The sequence below is a fragment of the Hippichthys cyanospilos genome, chromosome 1 (genome assembly GCF_059441005.1).
Source record: "Hippichthys cyanospilos isolate Australia breed blue-spotted pipefish chromosome 1, RoL_Hcya_1.0, whole genome shotgun sequence".
Taxonomy (NCBI): Eukaryota; Metazoa; Chordata; class Actinopteri; order Syngnathiformes; family Syngnathidae; genus Hippichthys; species Hippichthys cyanospilos.
Window position 1 is genome coordinate 31,638,297 of NC_142369.1, and position 22,225 is coordinate 31,660,521.

The 22,225-nt window shown below is 41.3% G+C and overlaps 1 protein-coding gene and 1 long non-coding RNA gene across 4 annotated transcripts in view; one reads left to right on the forward strand and one right to left on the reverse strand.

The window, feature by feature from the left end:
- tet3 (tet methylcytosine dioxygenase 3) overlaps positions 1-7,670 on the forward strand; it is a 45,456-nt gene extending 37,786 nt beyond the window's left edge. For all 3 annotated transcript variants that reach the window (XM_088408251.1, XM_088408259.1, XM_088408266.1), the window contains 4 exons: positions 30-119; positions 389-526; positions 609-963; positions 1,879-7,670. In XM_088408251.1, coding sequence (XP_088264377.1) covers positions 30-119; positions 389-526; positions 609-963; positions 1,879-3,665 — 2,370 coding nt within the window. In that variant the 3' untranslated portion in view covers positions 3,666-7,670. The remainder of the gene's footprint in view (positions 1-29; positions 120-388; positions 527-608; positions 964-1,878) is intronic.
- Positions 113-20,836, reverse strand: LOC148430107 (uncharacterized). The gene is made up of 4 exons (XR_015864842.1): positions 20,708-20,836; positions 20,551-20,625; positions 19,354-19,410; positions 113-846 (listed from the first exon to the last, which is right to left on the reverse strand). It is a non-coding gene; the product is annotated as an uncharacterized LOC148430107 (long non-coding RNA).
- Between the last annotated feature and the right edge of the window lie 1,389 nt (positions 20,837-22,225).

The window sequence follows — 22,225 nt, forward strand, 5'->3', positions numbered from 1 at the left end:
CATGTTTTTTTTTTTTTTTGTCCTACCAGGAGGACAAACTCAGGGATCAATTCCAGAATCTAGCCACGGAGGTGGCGCCACTGTATAAGAAACTGGCCCCTCAGGCCTACAGTAACCAGGTTGGTTCACAGATTAATATGTATAAAAATGATTAAATTACAAACATGTTACATGTTACAAAAATGACATGCGTATCAGAATGTTGGGAAGTTTTGTTATTGTTAATGTTGAGCGCTTCCATTTACTGTATTGACTTTGCTTTTGCCTCAAATTCTGGAGGCTACTTGGAAACGTAAGACCCTGTTCTGGACGTGATTGCGATGTAATAGTAACAATGACAACATCGTTTTGCTTGCGGTTTTCATGTAACTTCTGCTTTCTTCGCCAGTGTCAGTCGGAAACAAAGGCCTCCGACTGCAGGCTTGGCTTGAAGGCAGGCCGACCATTTGCCGGAGTCACTGCTTGCCTGGACTTCTGCGCCCATGCCCATAAGGACCAGCACAACCTTTACAATGGTTGCACAGTGGTATGGTCATTAATATTCTGGGACTGGTTGGTAAACCAGCGTCACAGTGCGTAAGTTGTGCTTCCTTTCCTCTTGCTTTTAGGTGTGCACTTTGACCAAGGAAGACAACCGATCAGTGGGGGAGATCCCTCAAGATGAACAGCTCCACGTGTTGCCTCTCTACAAAGTCTCCACCACTGACGAATTTGGCAACGAGGAGGGCCAGCTTCTCAAGATGAAGACGGGAGCCATTCAGGTGCTTCAGGCTTTCCGCAGAGAAGTACGCAAGTTGCCCGAACCGGCCAAGTCGTGTCGACAGCGCCGCCTGGATGCCAAGAAAGCTGCGTCAGAGAAGAAGAAAAGTAAACTCCAGCAGCAGGCAGCAGAAACGCCAGAGAAGGCGGTGGTCAACGCTGACGTACGCTTCAGTGAATCACCCCAACACCCAGGCAATAAAGGTTGGTCTTGTTTACTTCACGTCAGTGACTCTGCAGTTGGAGTAATGTTGTCATTTCAGCTTTGTTTTACGCAAGCGTGGAACAGCTAATTTGGAGAACAAACTTGCCAAATTATTGCAGTGACCCTAAAGTCGTTTCGATGTACTGCAAATTCATATCAACATGTGGGTAAAGCAGCATCAGAAACAACATCTTTTCCCAAAATGCCACAGGAATTGGAACTGAGCAAAAACTAGCAAATATCCCCTTTACCTTTTGATTTTGATTTTTGCAAATTATTGATTCAGAAAACAACATTTATCATTAGCAACACCCAAACCAACAAAGTTTACTAAAGAGATAGTTATTTAGATATTTGTGGTTGTAAAACATGAAAACATAAAACAATTGTCAACAACTTCAAAAATGGTCCTGTATAATTAGTACATTTAAAAAAAGACTCAAAATGGCTTTTATACACACATATATATATATATATATATATATATATATATATATATATATATATATATATATATTTCATTTTACGATGATTATAGTAATGGGGAGGGTGGAAGAGGACGGAATCAGCTGGGTGTTAGCAGCCAGAGGGGCTGTGGTTTCGATTCAACAGCAAGTGGCAAAATGTGTTTTTAAATGTGTTCATTTACTTGAAAAAGAGTTGTCAAATGAATTATAGACAAAATATGAACTCTTTTACTGATGTAAATGGCTAAGTATCACTTGAATCTTCACTGCTTGTGAGCCTGCATAAACGGCAAGCATGTGTCAAGAGGTTCAAATGACTTTGCAGTACATTTGAACAACACAGTCTTGTCAAACTGTTTATTCCACGCTCATGTATGTGTTAATGCTTAGCTCACATGTGCCTTACGAGAGCCTCTAACGTTTTCCCCTTTTTGCTTATACATCCAGCAATTATAAAACAAGAAGTTAAGCCCAACATTAAAAAGGAGCCAATCAACGGATCAATAGATGGATACTCTTTGCAAACAGCAGATGCAATCAAGACCATGTTCCCACAATCTGCCTACTATGCAAGGGGAGGCCTCCCCACAACTGGCCAGCCCTCTGCCGGAGACCCAGTAAATGCCAATAACCACAATCTGCCAGCGTCGCACTATGGCTTCTACGACCACTCCACCAATGCACTTTTCACACCCAAGATGAGGACCTACGAGGGTCGCGGCGCCTCTTTGTCCAAAGCAGGCAGGATGCACTTCCTGCCCGACAAAAAGCCCGATATTTACAGCCTTCAGGCTCGACTTGCCCATTCCTATCCTGGCCATCTAGAACAACCCAACCAAGTTCATACCCAGTCCTCAGAGTACAACCAGTCACGTCCTTCTTCTGTTTCCTCTGAGTCCTCCAATCGAGGCACTCCAGTCATCAAGCAGGAGCCAATGGACATGCCGGTCTGTGAGGACAGAGGGCCGAGTCAAGGCGGCGCCCCCACACTCAGCACCACCCCTCAGCCTACTACTTGGGCGGGAAACAGGTTCAACGGAAATGTTGTTCCCGCTAACTGGGATCATCAAAATCCCAAACGGCGCCCTGAAGATTCCTTATCTAACGAGGAAAAGCAGGCGTTCCATCAGCACTCCCAAGAGCGGTCCTCCCCTTACCCCCAGCCGTGGACATCCGTCCCCGGCCCAAACACCCGGATGGCATCCGCCGCTGCCTCGCCAATCCCCCACGTACCTCCGTCCGCCTCTCCTCATTTAGGTAACATGCACCAAGGATCTCCACGTCCATCCACCCCGCGGCCAAGCACCCCTCATCCGGGTACGCCGCAGCCCGGTCTCACTCACCCTTTCTTACTTACGCACCGGAGCAATCCTCAATCCCCCTCACATGTACCTCAGCCTGCCACACCCAGGCATTGGGCCAGCCCCGCCCCAAGCCCCGAGCCCAACGCCTGGGCTATGGGACACGGTGCGTACAGCCCCGGTTTGAAGCACAGCAATCCTGCAGGCGCCTACCCGGACAAGATGTGGTCCAGAGGCGGGGAAAGTCGTTGTTCCACTCCCCTTGGGGTTCAAGAGAAAGCCTGGAAGTCTTGTGGCGGCTCAGCGGCAGGCAGTACACCATCCCCCGCCCCCGAGGGACGCCTGTTCCCCGATGCCCTGCAACAGTCGGAACAGGCTTGCTGGGACCCCGGTCGAGCCGAGAGCGACGCCGAGAGCGGCAGGGGCCGGGAGGAAGACGAGGAGGAGTGGTCCGACAGTGAGCACAATTTCCTGGATCCCAACATCGGGGGCGTAGCCGTAGCGCCAGCCCACGGGTCCATCCTAATTGAATGTGCCCGTCGGGAACTACATGCGACCACTCCGCTCAAAAGGCCGGATCGCTCGCACCCCTCTCGCATCTCTCTGGTCTTCTACCAGCACAAAAACCTCCAGCAACCCATGCACGGTTTGGCTCTGTGGGAGGCCAAAATGAAGATTCTGGCAGAACGGGCCCGCCAGAGGCAGCAGGAAGCAGCTCTCCTAGGCCTCTCCCAGGAGGAAATCAAGGCACTTAGCAAGAAACGCAAATGGGGGGCCACGGCGGCAGGGGCCATGTCGGGTGCCGGACAATCGAAAGACAAGCGGGAGGGGCCAGTGACGCGGCTAGCTCCCACTTTCCACACCACCTCAATGGTTAACGTGTCTCCCTATACCTTCACGCAACTCACTGGGCCGTACAGCCGCTTTGTGTGACCGCGGCCACCGACAGACCGACGGCTAGCCAGATAGAGGGATAAGCAAGATGAATGTCTCTCGCGTGTCACACGGTCTGCTATCTCTCCGTCTTCTCCCTCTTTCACTTCTATTGTTGTTTTTTACCTCATGTCAGGCAGCGTTTGGGCTTTCAACACGCCGCCTGTGGTGCTCTTCCTCTCTCTTCCCCGGAGAGGAACTCCATTGCTTTTTTCTTGTTTATAGAACTTTGATGATTCTAAATATTGCTATTGTTATCAATATTATTATGGTCGCAATTGTTACTGTTAATGTTGTTATTACAGGTATTATAATGAAGAATTTTTTTCATTTTTTTTTTATCATGGTTGTTTTCAGTAATGTTATTATTAATGACGTGATTGCTTTTGTTCAGTACGTTTTCAAGCCAGTCTGAATCTGTCAGACGTTTTCTTTTTCCTTGTTTGGAAAACCTATTCTCTTTACTTTGTCAATCTTCCACTTGTATTAAAAGGAGGAGCCTTTTTTGGCCTGACAAGAGATCAAGCTCCTCGTTAGTACAAGTTATGGCAGTGGATAACACAAATTAGCGTATTGAAAAGTTTCTTTTGCGTCGAGCTCCTAAAATCGGGATAAATACACAGTTGTGCACCGAAACATTTTGCAGTTTGGAATTTCAGAAAATCTACTGCAGGTTTTTGTTTTGTTTTTTTTGTCTCTTCTCTTGGCACTTCTGTCTCTTCATTGCGGAAACCTCTTCGCTCGGGTATGTTTCAAACAAACATACAAATGTGTCTGGTGAGCTAAAATAGTTTTGTCCAAGCTCAAACAGTCGCTAGTTTTCACAAAGCGGAAAGAGAACTGCAAATGCCTTTTTCTCTTGTCGTTCCTTAATGCGCTCCTCCTCCTACTATTCTAAACCCCAGCAGCTTCTTACAGGTGCTCAACTTCCAGCTCGGATTGATTTTCATTCCACTATTCCTCGTGGTCTTTGATGCTGTAATTAGGTGCTGTATTTGAAATCGAGGTCAAAAGCGTGCTCTTTTTCGTGCTCATCTTGATCGCTAAATCCAACTGATCCCAGATCTGCAATGACTACATCGACATGGATCAGTTAACTTCCTCAGTTAGGAGTGAACACTTTCAAGTGTAAACTCTAGAGGGCAGACTTGCCTGCCTTTTCGACGCCGCATGTCCCTGACACCCGCTGGCACTTAACACCTGATGTTCCTTCCGTTCAGGAGCCAGATTGCCTTCCTTTGCTGCATGAGCCCTCTACGGTTAAGCCATTGGGAGGGTTCGCTGAGCTCTGACAGGTTCACCAAAGGCAGTGCTGATCTTTGTCCTTTTGAAAAGCTCAAATGTGAAACTTTTCCGGAGAAAACTGGGGTTGGAAATAAGTGACAGGAGAACTTTTGGTGATCCGTGCACACACTTTGGTGCTCTCCTTCTACACTTGATTTACTGTGAAGGCCCATCCTCTTGTCTGCATGGTGCTGTCATCTTCGAGCAGAACGCGGCGGGTCCTTCTGCGGGCACCTTGTAACCATAGATTATTTTTTTTGCCATTTGTGATGGAACGAGATTGGATAAGCAGCGTGACATCTGGGACTCGGTAACTGATGCATCAAGTCAATCGATCTCTCACTTTGCATGCGTGTTTGTGTTAAAGAGCCAAAGAGTGAGACCAATGGACAGTGTCTCCTAAAATTGCTTATTTTGAGTTCATCCCCATCGAGCGTGCGTTAGTAAGTGGTTTTTGTCACAGGAAGGGGGTGAAAGTCAAAACGAGTGAGTATTTGGGATTGCAAGAAACCTAGTTCCCGGTTGCTGGGCCGTCTTTGAGGGCCGGGGGGTTGAGACACTTCATCCGTGAATAGACCTTCTTCGCCTCCAACCACATCTTGCTACTGAGGGCAGAGAATCATGCATGTTCCTTTGAGTACTCGAGACCTCCACAATCACTTTACCCTTTTTCTTTTGTTGACTATTATTTATTAATGGTGATAATGATGATTGTCTTTGGGTTCACTTTTTGTTTTTCATTTTTATATAGCTAATACAAATTGTACATAGAGAAGAACAGATTTATAAAAGCACTTTTAAACTTGATTTAATGACAAAAAAAAAAAGACGATTATTGACAACTTGAAGGTTAGGTTTTTTTTATTTCATTTTATTTTCTGAAGAGAGATACAAATGTAAATAGTAAAATATTTAGGTAAAACTATTTAACTGGTGAGGATAGTATGTGAATCTTAAAAGTGTTGGGGGTATTTTGACAACAGTACGCTTGTTCCCTGTGTTCTGCGTGTACGTTTGCTCGGTAACTATTTGTTCTGCTCTCACAAGTACTGTAACTTAAGTCAGAATGTAACTGGTTAAAAAGTAGTTACTTGCAAAATACTCGACCACGTTCAATTCGGAAGACAAAACTGGAGACTAGCAAGCTTCTACTGCAAACCTTAAATCCGCAAAACAACAAAACGATTCAAGGCATTTTGTTTTACCATACAAATGTTTTTTTTTGTAGTTTTTTTTGTGCTAAAGATAACAAAACTACTGCTAAAGCTGATGTGTATGAAAGAATTCTTTGTTATTATTTTTTGTAAACAAAATCCAAATTTAAAACATCTAATGTTTGAACACTAGAAAACAAGACCACACTTAATTGGTGAGCCTTACACTTGCTGGCGGCTCAGGTTTGTTACCTTAAACCACAATGAGGCTGGTTTTTTTTTTCTTACTCGGTCAAGTCTTTGCATTGAGACGCAATTACATTAAAGTGACTGATGGAGGGATGAAAGTGTTATCACCATTTGGGCAAGTCATCATATCCAAGACGACGGCTTTAGGAAACACACTGGTAGCTCCAGATACAATCCGAAGTGTAGGTTGTGGGGCGTTCACTGTTTGGTTAGGTCTACCTGTTTTTGTTGTCTAATGTAGTTCTCAATTTATATATGCAATCTGCAGAATATCTTGGGGGGGGGGGGCACTTGTTTTTATCACTTCTTATTTAGTACATAGACCGGGTCTGTGATTTAGTTGTTGTTTTTTTTTTTTTCTTTAACTTCCCATGTTACTTTTCAACCATGATGAACAGGCTCGCATATTTGCATACAAAAGGTGCATGCGTTGAGCATTTTGAAATACCATAACATTGAAATTTAGGGTTGGCTCTGGGAGTCGGTGCTATAACACAAAACCTTAAAAGTTACTGTGCAAGGTATTATTTAGTTCACAGCAGCATATTTCTTTTCTGAAAATGGCAATCAAATTCCATATTTGATTCAATAGTTTTTCGCTCAAACTACCCTGGTGCTTAGTGTTTAATAAGAGCTGCACAACATTTTATACCCTCACATCTAATGGGGACAAGAGGTATAGGAAAGGAATAGACATCCTGCTTTTAGCATGAGGGCACTCAAGTGTAATATTCATTCCATCATATACTTGAACTTCTTTATTCTTAGACCAGAATCAGCTTGTATAATGTGGAGACTTATCTGGATTTTTTTTTATGTTTGGTACATCACATGGAAATGGAAAACCCTTTTAAGGATGTTGTTGTTAATGTTCCTGTGAAGAGTGCTATGATGTTTGAACTTGACAAATAGAAAATGTGTACTGCCTCCTTTATATCTTTAATTATACTTGTTTGTGTATTTTGTCTAATGTGGTCACACGCACATAGTTAGACGTTTGCATCACACTGTGCATGGCCTCCTTTTACAAGCCCATTAAACACCTGATTTAATGAAAGTCCAAATTTGGGAAACACAACCAATCATACAAAAAAAAAATATTAACCCACATAACTGGCAGCTAAATTCCTTTTCATGTTTTTTTTTAATTATTATTCTTGTTTTATTTTCCATGTTAAGGATGCAGTATGTAAAAAGTGGTTTTGTTCTCTCTTTGTAGCTGTGTATGGTGTATTATGTGAATACATAGTGTATTTGGTAAAATACCACCATATTGTTTTATGTTGCGCTATAAATAAAAAAAGAAGTGTGAAACGTTGAGCTTGCATCGTTATTTTTATCATTATTACAATGCTTATCTTACCGCATTGTTTAATTTTCCTATTTTCAGTGACACAACTGTTCTATCATCTCTCCAGAAAGACTTCCTGGTGTTTTTTAATCCTCTCATGTATTCCGCGTGATGTTATCTCACCTCACCGGATCAGAAATCACACTTTTTCCCCCCCGATATTATTCTGTCACGTTTATTCTGTCATTCTCATCGAGGTGACGGCTTCGTATGTCATCACAACATACAGGCTATATATACCCATGCAGTGGCCACCGCTGCTGCACAGATTGGATAAACGCAGACAATCGAAGAGGCGGACATATCAGTCTTGACTTTCCTGTTGAACTATCGCTATCTGCTGCTTGGCAGGTTGTTTTTTCACCCTCGGTTTGTGGGCTTTCAACCCCGACCTTTTTTCCCCCCTGAATTACCGCAGCAAGCACTAAGACAGGTAAGGACGCTTTAAATGACCTGAATAGAAAGTTTAAACTCTAGCTTTTTTTCCCCCCGTTTTAAATGTTATTTATTTAATTCGGCGTTGGTGTCTTTGGTATCTCCTTGAATGTTTTATTGCGAGTTGTGGCACATCGAAACTCGAATCTCGAAGTTTACGAGGACCAAAGAGGTACAATGCTCACGTCAAAAGGAGACTGAAGGAAAGTTGGAAAGACAAATTTGAACTTTCGCGATCTCAGTCAAAACGTCTGAGCACCAATGATGGCTCTATCCCTCAATGACAACACGGACAAAATCTGAATTTGTAAAATATCTAAAAGGTCCTCGATCTTGGTTTGAATAGTCAACATTGATCTCGTTGCGCAGCAGAGGATGAGCGAGTGCGCTCCATCCGCAAATTGCTACACGAAGGGGGAACAATATAACAATGTGTGACGACTGAACAAATGAATACATCAAAGAACGCCCCGTGATCATAATTCAACAGCTCTTTTGGATACTTAAGCTTTTGCTGAATTTGGGGGATTTCATACTGGTTAATAATTAAGAAGCTAAACATTAGACAATAGCAGCAATCTTGCTTCGTATAAAACCTCCAAATCACTGCACAAATCAATTACTTCTTCAAGATCATGCCATAACTGCCGTTTTTCAAAGAATTAAAAACAGATTGGATTTTTTCCGAATATGGTGAATTCTTATGCTTAATATTCATTAATAATCTCAATATTAATCGGTAACTCCCCTGTTGGTAAGGTTAGAGTCTCCAAATTCATCATGTATATCAGTCACGCCCATTTTCACAATTTTTTTTAAGTAGTAAAGAAAAAAAAGGGCAGTTTTGGAACCAGTGACTTATAAAACCATTCTAACCAAAATCATTTCGATTAACTATTACAAAATTATCATGGCTTAATTAGGAGCAGTCACACATGCACAATCTTTGAATGTAAAATGTATTCATCATGAGGCAAACATATTCAGTTTTTTAAGAGATATTTTGGAATTCATTATCGATTAATACATAACAAAACAGAAATAAAAAATGATGCATCTCTCTAGCTGTCTGTCCCACACACACCACTGTGATCACAACAGTCATCAGCAAGAAAGGGCCCCCATCAACCATTAACAATCTGCTTCACCAAGTGGCAATATGTTCACAAAGCTGAAGCAAAGAGGAGGTTATTGAATGAAATACCATCATTTCCCAAATACAAGATGCCGCACAGTATATAAGACACACATTTAATTTTGCGGTCGACTTCTGGTATTTTCAATATTGCCGTGTATAAGATGCACCAACACTTGGGAAAAAAATGTAAAAACTACAACAGAATTAAGAACATATTTTGTAAACTCTGTGCAGTATTTTCATGTGTTCATATCCGTAAATTATATACAGTATTTGTTCCGCGCTAAGCCAGTGTTTGAATGAGTTGGAAGCGTTTCCTGTTCATTTTACCATGAATGCCTGAAGTTGAGTAGCATCCATGTTTCGCCAAGGTTATGATTGTGGGTATAATGCCAAAAGACGGCAATTAATAAATGAGTCAAATGGAATAACTTTCCGTGTGATCTCACCCGTGCAACCGGCTGGAGACATTATAACTCGTACATCCTCAAGGTCGACCCATTACGGCGGTCATTATTGTAAGAATGCGGCCGATATAAAAATGCATGTGTCGAAACTCGGCTTTTGCGGCTGACCGATTGATCATCCTCATTCCTCCCTCATTCCTGGGGGAAAAGTGCTATTGGATATTCCTGAAAGGTACCCATCGAGGGAAGTTAGAAGTGGCTATATGCAATGCTTCTTCTAAATAAAGCGGGTATACCCCCCACTACACCACTGGTCACGTCCTCGCAATTATACTACGACTGCTAGTTTTCAAAAAAATCATTTTGCCTAATTTTGAGAAACCTTTATGCTTATTTATCAATAATGAGCCCAATATGAATCAATAGCACAGTTATTGGTTGGGTTAGAGACTCAAAAATCACTGCGCACATCAGTCACGTCCTCATATGTATACTCCAACTTCTGGTTTTCAAATAAATATTTTTTCCTAATTTCAAATGTGGCAGACTTTGTGGCCCTGTGTCCACCTGTCTCCACCTCAACACGGACAAAACCAAAGAACTGATCAGACCCAAGGTGGCAAGACCGGTTTTGACAATATGCAAATTGTAGCAGGTCCACAGTGTCTGGAATGGTCTTTTTTTATATGAGTCTTGACAATCCTCTCAAAGCACTTGATTGCGATTAGGGTGAGCGCTATGAGACGGTAGACATTCAGGCAGGTCGCGGCGTGTTGCTCGGGGACGGGCACTACGGCGGTGGCCTTGAATCAGGTGGGGACAGAGGCTTGTGCAAGGGACATGTTAAAGATGTCATCAAACACTTCAGCTAGGTGTTCTAGCAGCCCTAGCCTTTAGCCTAGCGTGCAGGCCTCCCCTCTTGCCTCGTTTCCACCTTAGGCGCTTCGGTTGCCCGGTCCGCCCGAAGCTGGGGCTGCTCCGTCGTCCAGGCGTAACGGAAAGCCAAAGTCTGCGAGGCTGAAGGAAAGTTCATGATGAACTTTACCGGTGTTAAAAAGCGCCCCCTGCTGTAGCGCGTTCAATGTGAACAAAAAGGCAAAAATAAATAAAAAAAACCATCTGCGATGGGAGAATGAAACAGAGATGTCTGCCGTGGTGGGTGCCATCTTGAAAAAAAAAAAACATGAGCAACAACAATTTGTCCATTCAGCCATCTTTCTTTTAAGGACAGAAAAGAGACTTAATCAGCAAGCTCTGAATTCAACAAACATTCAGAAACGCAACAAAAAGTTATGTGAAAAATAATGATATTAAAATTGATAGCAACAGCAATAATAACCACAGCATTAACAGTAATTATGTAATTGCAATTAATTACAATAACATCTGGTGACTAGGAGTTTAGAAATAGCTTGCTTGAAATGAATAAAAGGAATGTGGGAGCTTAGTTTAAACACCGCTTCTCAATTATTCTTTGCAAAAGCCCCCAGGAAAGAGAAAACATTCCATGCGCGCCCCCCTCACCTCTTGCCTCGCCAACAATGAATGATTATCTATTAAAATATAATTGTATTAGTATACAGTAGCTAAAACGGTGTCCTTTTTAACAATGAGCAAAAGGAAAAGCAATATAAATCCAACTTTCAAAAACTATGAACAACTTTTTTTTACAGCATTCATACAGCTCAAAAGTTTGGTTCAGTAGAAAAAACCCCAAGTGCATCAAAGTGCCTGAAAAAAAAGATGCCACAAACAATTACACTCCCCCCCTCAGGGGGGCCGGCCTCCTGCCCGAAGCCAGATGGAATAGGCACCAGCAGGCCTGCGATCCTTGGATACCAGGGACTCAAATCATTTCGCAAGGGTTGAGAGATTAGAAATTGGTCTATAATTATTTAGATCTGAGGAGTCGCCTGAATTCAGCAGGGGTTTGACATATGCTTGTTTACACAAAATTGGAAATGTTTGTGTCAAGACAGACACATTTAAAAAAATGATTGCAATAAATTGTGGCAGATAGTTTGAGGAAAAAATGGATCGAGACTATCCTGGCCAGGCCAATTCCTTAAGATCAAAAGCTTTACGCGAGTGCACAACATCAGACGCAGGCAAGGCAAGGTGAATGTCAGGGCTCAATTCGGATGTTGTTGCTGAATCTGCAGAATTGGAAGGAGCAGCTACAATATTACCGGCCTGAGAATTGAGCCTGAGCATTTTTGACGAGGTAATTGAACAAATTAAGGCATTTCCGATTTATCACAGGTGAAGGTATCGTTTAGGTTGAACTTTGTGTTAAAGCAGCTGCTGACTTATTGTGTAGCGCTTTGATTGTTTTCCAGAACATAGAGTGGTAATTCAAGGTCTCAGTAGTGAAGAATAAGTCGAAGGCAGTTTTACACTGTCTAACATGGAAGGTGCATTTCTTGTTGAGTTTGCGGAAATGCTGCCATTCTTGAGTAGAATTACTTGTTCTGGCTAAAGACCATTTTGGGTCCCGCTCAAGGCGTAGTCCAGCTAATTCTCTGGTGAACCAGGGAATACGCCTGTCATTAATTAAATATTGCTTGAAAGGGGCATCTTAACTAATGACAGAGAGGAACATTTGGTGGAAACACAAGTCACAGCATCATCAACAGAAGGAATTAAAGGTATGCACAGACAGGTCCTTAGAGAGTGGTTGATGATGATCTGAAGCTTTGATTTTTGCATTTAAGTATTTCTGACACATGCAGTGCAGCAATGTTCGCTGATATCGTTTGAAAGCACCCCTGTAGAGAGGTATTTATGGGGACCATTAGTCAGGATCATATAAATAAGAGTGCTTTTAACTGAGTTTGCTGTGCCATTCTAGTGGGAGGGTAAATAACCTGTCTAAGATTTATTGACTCACAGGCCTGTTTTAAATTGGAGGATTTCTCAGTGAACCATTCTAAATTCATATCTTCCATTAAAATCTGTTCATGGAACAAATATTTGGAAAGAAGGTCAAATAAGTTTGGAACGAAGTCAATAGATGTTGAGGGAGAACGATAACAACCAATTATATTGATTTAGTCTTCGTATGCCCATTACAATTGCCATGCATGTTTTTGGCGTGTGGGAGGAAGCCAAAGTTCACGGAGAGAACTCACGCAGGCTCGGGGAGATCATGCTAACTCCGATTTGAACTCGGTTCACTTTAGCTGTGAGGCGGACGTGTTATTTACTATGCAGCAGAGTCGCCTGCAGTATAACACTAAAGAAATGTTTAAAAAGTCCCGTATTTCGCCGTGTACAAGTCGAGTTTTTTTTTTCCCCCTCATTTACAACCCCCATATTGGGGGAGTTGAATTATGCACGCATAACATAAAACCAGACCATTTTTCGCCACATACTGTATCTGTGTTTAAAAAACGTTGATTCCTCTAGTTCAGTATAGTATTTATCCGTTTTAGGGCATTTGCACAAACGCACTTCCGTCGAGTGCCACCGTTTTGCCTTTTTGTTGTCAACAACGAGGCTGCGTGAATATTTTTTTCCGGTTAACGTTAACGTTAGCTATGTTGGTCCACCATGTTTAACGGTGGAAGTAGTTACGTAAAGAAAAAAAACATGTTGCTCAAACAGCTAACGTTAACGTGAACGTACATCAAAGCCATACCCGCAGACACTTTTTTTCTTGAAAACCCACAATAGCCGAAGAAGACCAAACGGGAATTGGACCGACACGACTTTCAGCATTGGCATCCATGTCAATACAAAAGGATTTATTATTGGAAATGAAAGGCAAAGACAAACTCTACAAGCAAGTCATGAAAGTCTTTCTGAGGAAAAAAAGGAGAATAGATTTTGTACTGAAATAACTTGGGGACAGCCATTTTGGGTGAGTTGATATGTTTTTGTCATGTGATGTCATTCATATTCAATTGTCATGTTTGGTTGCCCTTTGTTGTGGGGTTTTGTTCACGTTTCTTTTCCATTCGCGTTTGTTTGATTTGGTCCACCTGTCTGGTGATACTTTGTCCAGTTTTGCTCCCGGTGCCTCATTTCCTTGTTCAAACTTCCTTTTTTGAACTACATATTTCACAGTTTTCCTGCATTTTTGGGGTCCCCTTCCTTCCTCCTCCCAACTCAACTCACCATGCCCAGACGTGACACTTATATTCAATTACCATTTGTAATTTAGCGTACAATCTTGTTCAAGTTTGCCTGCTCTTCGTGGACTTTATAAAACTTTGTGGACAAATAATTTGGAATTATTATTACTTATTCTAAGTTTTGGCACGTAGAATGATACGTTTTAATCGCTGATGCGGGTCTATTGATGTGTAAATGCTCTGAAAAATAGCTTGTGTAGTCCAGTAATGCGAACGTGTGCACATGAGCGGTCTAATCACTGAAGACCTAAGTGTGAAATGCATGGGCCGCCACTGCGTGAAAGAGTAACGTGTGCTGTTTGCGCAAATGATGCGCAGGATGTCCGGCATTTAAATGGAAGGAGCAATTTGGCGTGTCTGATAGTGATGATGACTTCTAGGGCTTTTTGACTAATTCATATTAAGCTGTGTCAGAAAAAGTAAAGCAGTGAAACTTCAAATCGTTTTATTGTTGCAACATTAGTTTCCGCATTTGCGTCCACGCATTCGTACATTGCCTCACACCTGTCTTGATTCCATGCCACCCCTTCGCCCCCAAAAGCACAACACTATAGTATTCAATATAAGAAATAAGAAATGCGTTTAAAACTAACATATTTTCATCATTTTAATAACACACACCATGTGTTAATTGGACAGCCACGATACGTGTAACCACTTAAGTAAGGGGTAGACTTTATAATTTTGTAAATTACACCTTAACTGAAGTAAAAAAGTTGTAGAGCAATAGCTTTATTGTACCATTCAAAGCCAAAACTAAAGGTAGGCGATACCTTCACTCGCGAAAAATCTGAAATGCCTGCACATTAGCTTTATTGTCAGTACATCTGACAACCTGGCAACAATATTCAGTTGAACAGGTTTGAGCTGTTCAAGAGACAAACAAAAACAATAACTAACAGGGGAATACAGGACAGTAAGGCCTGTCAGGATGCAGCCGCTGTGCAGAACTCCCAAGGTCTTGGATAAGAAAGGCAAAACACAAGCCATGAGGAGGAGGAATCCAGTCTTCTGCCATTTCCCTTGCGAGGGCTATAGCATGAGGCTGGAAAAACTCGTTCACATTCAAAAAGCGTCATATAGGAAACCGCCACAAAATCTCGAGACACACATTTAAGTGGAGAGGGAAGGTGTTGGTGTGTGTGTGTTGGGTCATGATGCAAACCAGGATTACAAGCAGTCAGAAATTCAGGCTTGGTTTGTGGAGAAATGTATGTGATGGAGAATGTGTTATTCATTTTTCTTTGTGAGGAGAGGAGATTGTGAGGGCCGGCATATTTGACGAGACGCTGAATTTACGTGGAGCATATTTACTCGAGAGAGATTAAGAAGTTGAGTTTTAGCAAGCCATCGTCACAAGCCTCACATAGAGACACTACCTTTCTTCTACATCCATCAGCCACAAAAGCCAAGTTATGACCTAAGGATGCACATTTGTATACATAGTAGTCACGTGACATCACTGAGCCCAGCCATTTGACCCAGCGGCTTATTGTGGGGCTACCTAACACGTCGGTGAGAAAATCTGAAAAAAAAAATGTGTGTTTATAGAAAGATACTTGACAATGGTAAACACCTGCGCCATTCACGATTGCAACAATAAGGTGAATACCGCTTCTGAATACCTGTTGCCGGAGACCGCAAAAGCAAACGAACAAAGGAACTCAGGAGTGAGCGGAGAAGAAACACACGGATTGCAAGGATAAATCCAAAGAATTTCCAACCGACAAAACATACGAAAGTGTGTTCTGACCGTTTTTTTGAAGGTGAACATTATTGTAAGATTGCTAAACTGCAATTTACCGTTATGTGATTGTAATATATTATGCTGATTTCTATGTTACACGTCTGTTAAATGCTCGATTCTACATCAAAATCCCCATAATAAAGCTCACTGTTCTAAAACTTCAATAACAACATCATTTGTATTCTCACAAAACCTTTAAAGCGTTAAATATACGTAGATATATGTGTCTCGTCTTGCGCACCTGCACTTTGCTTGTCTCGTCTTGCGCACCTGCACTTTGTTATTGTACATGTAAAACGCAGAGGATAGTGAGAAACGCAATTTCGATTCCTTTGTATGTTGAGCACATGTGAAGAAATTGACAATAAACTTGACTTTGAGAGATGGTACCTACAGTAGGAATGGCCATTTAATATATTGGCATTCATCTATTTGTGCTGAACTTTTAGCGAATTAATTGAATCACGACGCAAACAGTATTATATATTTGTACTCGTTAGTGCCAATTAACAGGAGGAAAGTGTTTGCTTCTTTTGTCTCGATGGCAATGACACAGACAAGCAGAAGCAGTCGCTTTTGTCTTCATTCACTCAATCAGCCAAGGAGAAGACAATTTTGCCTTAGTATGCGGATGTAGAACACGTTTTTTTATTTATTTGTTTATTTACTTTTTTGTGCTTTGTGATCTGTGGACTTTTTTCAAGTCTTGCGTAAAGTTGACGGACCGTGGCGGAGCAGATGCAGTGGAATCGCCCTGTTATTAACTGTCATCTGTGTTATCTGTCACACTCCATGAGGTAATGGTATATTCTTACAACAGTTTACATAAAACATATTTAACATTTTATATACTAACTTGTGTTTCTCCCACGTTTACATCTGGTTAAAAAACAAATGCCAGAAATCAGACAACATGGCTGTCATCTTGCAAGTTTGGCAGTTGTGCTCTGTATAAGATTGATTATCTCAAAATGGATTTCCTTCAGAACAATAGAAAATTTACTTCAAAACAAGACAAAATAGTTGTCTATATTCAGTCATATATCATTGTATATTTGGCGTAATTGATACTATAATACTTAGTACCACGAGATGAGATATGCCAAGGTATGTTATTTTCTGTTGCTGATTTATTTATTTCACGATTTATAGGTAAGCCAGCAGATCTTTTTGATGAGACACATCCTGATTGGGCCCCTTCACAAAAGCTTGTGGCAGAAATAGCCAACACATCATCAGGGTACAAATACATCAATCTACAAAACATATGACAAGGTACAAGCGAATGAAAGACAGAAAAGCTAAACAAAAGCAACATACTATTGCACAAGCTGTGTTGGAGTTGTCAGGTCTTCAAGGTCAACGTGGTTATGCAAAGCAAGCAACGCCATCAGAAACATCAGAAGCTGTTGATGTGTGACCTGCGTGCAACAGCCAGCATGCAGCTTGGTGTGTAACCGTCTTGGAATGGCATATTTAAACTGCAGCTTCATTTGCAAATAACAGGGCCCCAACATAAATGTAAGGCGTTGACCGGTCCGTGGCGATCAAAAGGTTGGGGACCACTGCGCTAGACCACAGGCAGTCAGTTGCCTGTTTGCAGCTAGGGCGAATAACCTCGGCTGACAAGAGCAGCTTGTTGTCTAAAACAAGCAAGCAGGCCGAACCAGTCAGAGTTCATCCTTGTTCACACACACAGGAACATAGAGCAGCTTGCAAGAACAAAGTGATTCTTTGTGGCGGAGCAGGTTACAGTGAGGCTGCCACAAGTTTTGGTCTAACGCGCTAACAGCTCTATCATAGCCTGTAGCCTGTAGCTGATAAAACAGGAAAACAAGGAGGTAAGATTTCCATTCCTTTCAATAGTTTTTGTGACAATCCCTCCAATTCAATCATTTGCAAACGCTCCTCCCGCTGCGAGAGACTCCAGTGCTCCCTATCTCACTCGCTCGACCACTCATTCACCCGCAAGCCGCACAGATTTCACTCTCTACCTGCAACAAATATACATATATTAATATTATAGTAATTATAAGAAATGTATTCATTCTGTCTTGCTAAAGGTTTTACATTGCTTACACTCAAATTCCGCATGCTTCCTAGAGACAGGCGCATCCTTTATTTGGGGGATATGGTATTTGATTTAGACACAGACAGTACTATATACAGCGGACTTATGGGTTTAGTCCAATTCATTTTCTTTGAATACCTCGCATCAACGGCTGCATCCGGCCTGCGGGCCGTACGTTTTACCGCTGACTGCGGTGCTCCCGAATGAACAGTTTTCAATTCAAAAGAACAATTATCAAAATACCAGCGATCCAGATAAAAGCTGATATTTCAATAGCTCCGATGGTTTTCCTTTGTCTTGACATTTGGTAATTCCTGGGAGACAGCTATAATTAGTTTACACCTCATGCCTCCAGGTGAATTCTTGTTTTTGTGAATTTGGTTACACAGCTTGCATGGAGGGGGAATGATAAGTCAGCTTACACAGACTCTGCTAAATAACTGTCACCGTTACCTTATATTCTATACTATCTGAGCCAAACATTCACAGATATTGACAAATATCCACATTTACCTTTGTTACAAACGCATTCTCCGTGACAGTTTACAAATTATTGGTCATAATGTGAACTGAGAGTGATAGGGAAATTCAATACATGTAATGTATAATAAACTATTCAAAACCATCTTATACACTTATACACACTGAGATCCATTTTCTGTGCATCACATGTGCTAAAAGATGAGGAAAGAAATGTGAATGAAAGGCAAACAAAGAACAGTAAAGGACTTTATTCTTGGCAAACAATGACAATCTGCAGTAAAAGTTCACAAGACATTCTGTTCCTGCTATACAATGGTGGAATGGAAAAAAAATAGACAGGCTTCCTCGGATTTGCAAGATCACTTATCTATGGGTAAAAACCTCACAAACAAATGTCTAGTCTGCCAAAACATTGCTGCTAAAGAAGAACATGTTTTTTGTCTTGATAAACTAGGCGGAAAAAGTCTAAATCAAACTGCATTGTGATCTTCAGCAATAGAGCACTCAAACGTAGCTTCAGACTTATGATGTTGTGAAGGCAAGGGAACCAAACGTTTCATCCCTACATTTCGACATGACATATTACCAGAGGCGATTCTTTTAACAAGCTAAGCCAGGCACCTGCTTGGGGTAGTGCTTAGGGACCCCAAGTCAGGCATCAAATGGCTTACCACAGTAAAGTGGCAACCATATTTTGAAAAATATATATCACCACCATCCTGGGGTGAGAAAAGAAATACGTGAAAAACAATCAAATGCAAACCTTCAGAAGTACCAGTGATTGCGGTAGTGTGTTAATGCGGGGGGGGGGGGGGGTACACACACATTTACTGAACAGTGTAGATACAGTGAGTTGCATCAGGTGGGGCATTTTGAAACAGTTTTTATCTGCTGTCGTGAAATTAGACTGCCACAAAGTGTCTTGCCCTTTTGTGTCACGGCACCGCCAGTATACTGTAGTTGCTGGGCAACGCTGTAAAAGCAGGGCAGGCTTACCTGCTTTTCTATTGATGCATGCACTGACTCCAAACATGCGATCAGTCATGAGAACAGTGTTATTAAATTACTTTTATTGAATACGGGATACGTAAACCACACGTTCCTGTCAAGTAGCCTCTAAAATAGGCGACAATATATAACCTCCACATCCGCTACAGAAATTAGATTCATATTTAGTGTCACATTTTCCAATGACTCACTTATATGAATGGACTAACAATACTGCTTACTTACCGTTTGGAGAGGTGAAGCCGCCAGCAGCCATTTTGCGTTGCCGCTTGCTAAGCCCGCCTGTAAGAAGATAAAATGTGCGTGTCGAGTCATTATATAAATTATACCAGTCAAACAATGAAAGAGAAAGAAGCTGATTCAAGACGGACAAACAATGTAAGAAGAAAATCTATTAATAAAGTGGATTATGACGTTAAGGAGAATAGGGAAGCAGATGTGAAAGAGCCAAGGGTCTCAGAGTCATTTGATTGGTCAGCTTCCCAGGATATGCTTATGAGTTTGCCAGTCTGTGTGTGGAATACAATTCTCACGAGAGCAGTTATGCTGCTGCACCCCTGGAAAAAAGGCGAGATATAGTTCTTGAGAAAGCAGAGTTCCCTACCCCTGTTTTAAAACATCAATACTTTCTTATAAAATAAACACTGGGATTACTCTTACACTGCAATTCAGGTCATACTTTAAGTCAGGGGTGTCCAAACTTTTTGCAAAGGGGGCCAGATTTGGTGTGTTAAAAATGTAGGGGGGCCAACCTTGGCGGGCGTTCTTTACATATAACAGCAATTAATTTAAATACATTTCAACGAGCCGTTCTGTGTTTCACATTTGCTTTTTTATTTTAATTTCAGCTATCTTAAGCATGTGTTTTGGTTCATTTGAAACGTGCATATCAAAATTGAATTGACATTGAAGATTGAAATTGAATTTTCCCTTTTTTTAACACTTTCATTCGCTTTTTTGTAACAGTTGAACAGGAGTAATTGTATGTACTTTTGGGTGCAAATTACATTTGAAACATAAAAAAAATATCTCACCACGGCAGTTTAATATTTATAAAAATTGTAAACACAATAACAGAGAAATGAACAAGTAATAGTCATATCAACAAGTGCAGGGCTCATTTAAAAGATGACATTAGCAACTAAAAATGTCGATTGTATTTTTAAATGGTTATTATTCTGAGTGAAAAGTTAAAAAAAAAAAAAACGTTTTCAGACTAATGAAAACTCAGACTAATTAAATGAAAAATGACTCATCCGCATGAGTGCGATGGGTGAAACTGAGATGTGGAGTGCAGGACAAAGGCCAGGTGTGGCTCTACGGCAGTAGTATGGATGCGCAAGATGTCTTGTAAGTGAGAGTCTGATAGCCGTGTCCTCACGCGGCTCTTATTTAAGTTCATAACCGAGAATGTCTACTCACACAAATACGTCGACCCGAACAAGCTTAGCATTTTCTTTCCAAATGCTCGAATCTCTCGGACTTGTCCTTATCCAGCTGTCGGTAAAAGTTGTAAAATATTGCTGCTGTGAGATGAAACTAGCTTCAAGATGTTTCAGTTTCTCGCTGCGTTCATTACCTGTGATCTCGCCATATACGTCACATGTTTTGTTTGGTAATGTCGCTTCACATTGAACACTTTAAAAACAGCCACTGTCTCTTTACAAATGAAGCAGAAGCAGTTGTTCCGTATTTCAGTGAAGAAATAGTCCAATTTCCACTCATCTTTGAACCGTGGGCCCTCGCAGCCGACTTTCGTTCTTTTGTTGATTGTCGCCATTTTAAAAAGTTAGGGGCTCATACAGTCAATTACTCATAGACTAATTTGCTGTTCCTAATTGAGCCTATAGATGGCAGCAATTAGCACACGCACGTAACAGCGCTGCTGCCCAGTGGATTCATTCTCCATGCGGGTCAGACGTTATTGGTTTTACGACGGAGGCTGCGGGCCGGATGGAAATTGACCACGGGCCGCATTTGGCCCCTGGGCCGGACTTTGGACATGCCCGCTTTAAGTGGTGGGACAACTATATTGTTATATAGTGATTTTCTATGATATGTTTTCCTGACATGGGCTGAATTTGTGTCATCTTTGGTACATTGGGCATGTTAGTAGCTCTGTCGAACAAAAAACATATTACATGTTGGAGCAGTGAGCCGTTTCTTTGTGCCATTTCGACTACCAGCAACATTGAATAGAGCATCACGATAAACCCAAGTTACATCGTCTGGCCATCATCAATGTGTGAATACACTACTGCATAAACGACAGATCAAGGCTTGCATTTACAGTTGATAAATATAAATCCACGACAGAAAAGTTAAGAATACAGAAACACACAAAGTACCCCAGTTTTGATGGCAGCCATTATTGCCTGTGAGACGGGTCATATCTTATTCCTGTCTTTTTCTTTTTGTGTCTTCAAAGTGGTGTTATATAGCAGTCTTCCATTTATTCACACTGATCTATGGATGTGAATTGAACTCTGCAAGATCTTTCTGGCAGATCTTTCAAAGTCTGGCTAAGGGGGCCTGGCTACAAACCTTTTTTTTATATCTACATAAAAAAATATCAGTACTTTTAGATTCCTGTAATTAAGTTTGATTCGGAATCGTTTTTTTTTTTTTGTTTGCTATTAAAAATAATTATTTTGATTAAAAAAAAATAAAGACAAATACATCTCCACAAGTTGAGTTGTGACTACTGAAAAGAGATTGCAGGAGAAGATAGACTCATTACTATTGACTAATTGATAATTTGGTGTAGAGTACAATTTTCACATGAATCTGGCTGCAACCACCTCTCTACCTCATTTGAACTCATGTTTTCTTTTTTTTGCTGTGGTTTTGTTTTTATAATTAACACCATTCTATGTTATTTACAGTGTTTTGTTCTGTATGAATGGCATGAGTTGTAGTATCTAAAATGAAAGTGCAGCTTTTTATTCACTACTTGTTGTAGTTGAAATGTTCAATACATCAGCATCAATGACTGTAATCTTAATTAGTCATTTTGTGAAAAAAAATGGAAAGGGAACTGCGGTTCTCCGACAGATGCGTCCCAATCTGTTTTTGATGTCTCCCGATCCCAACACAT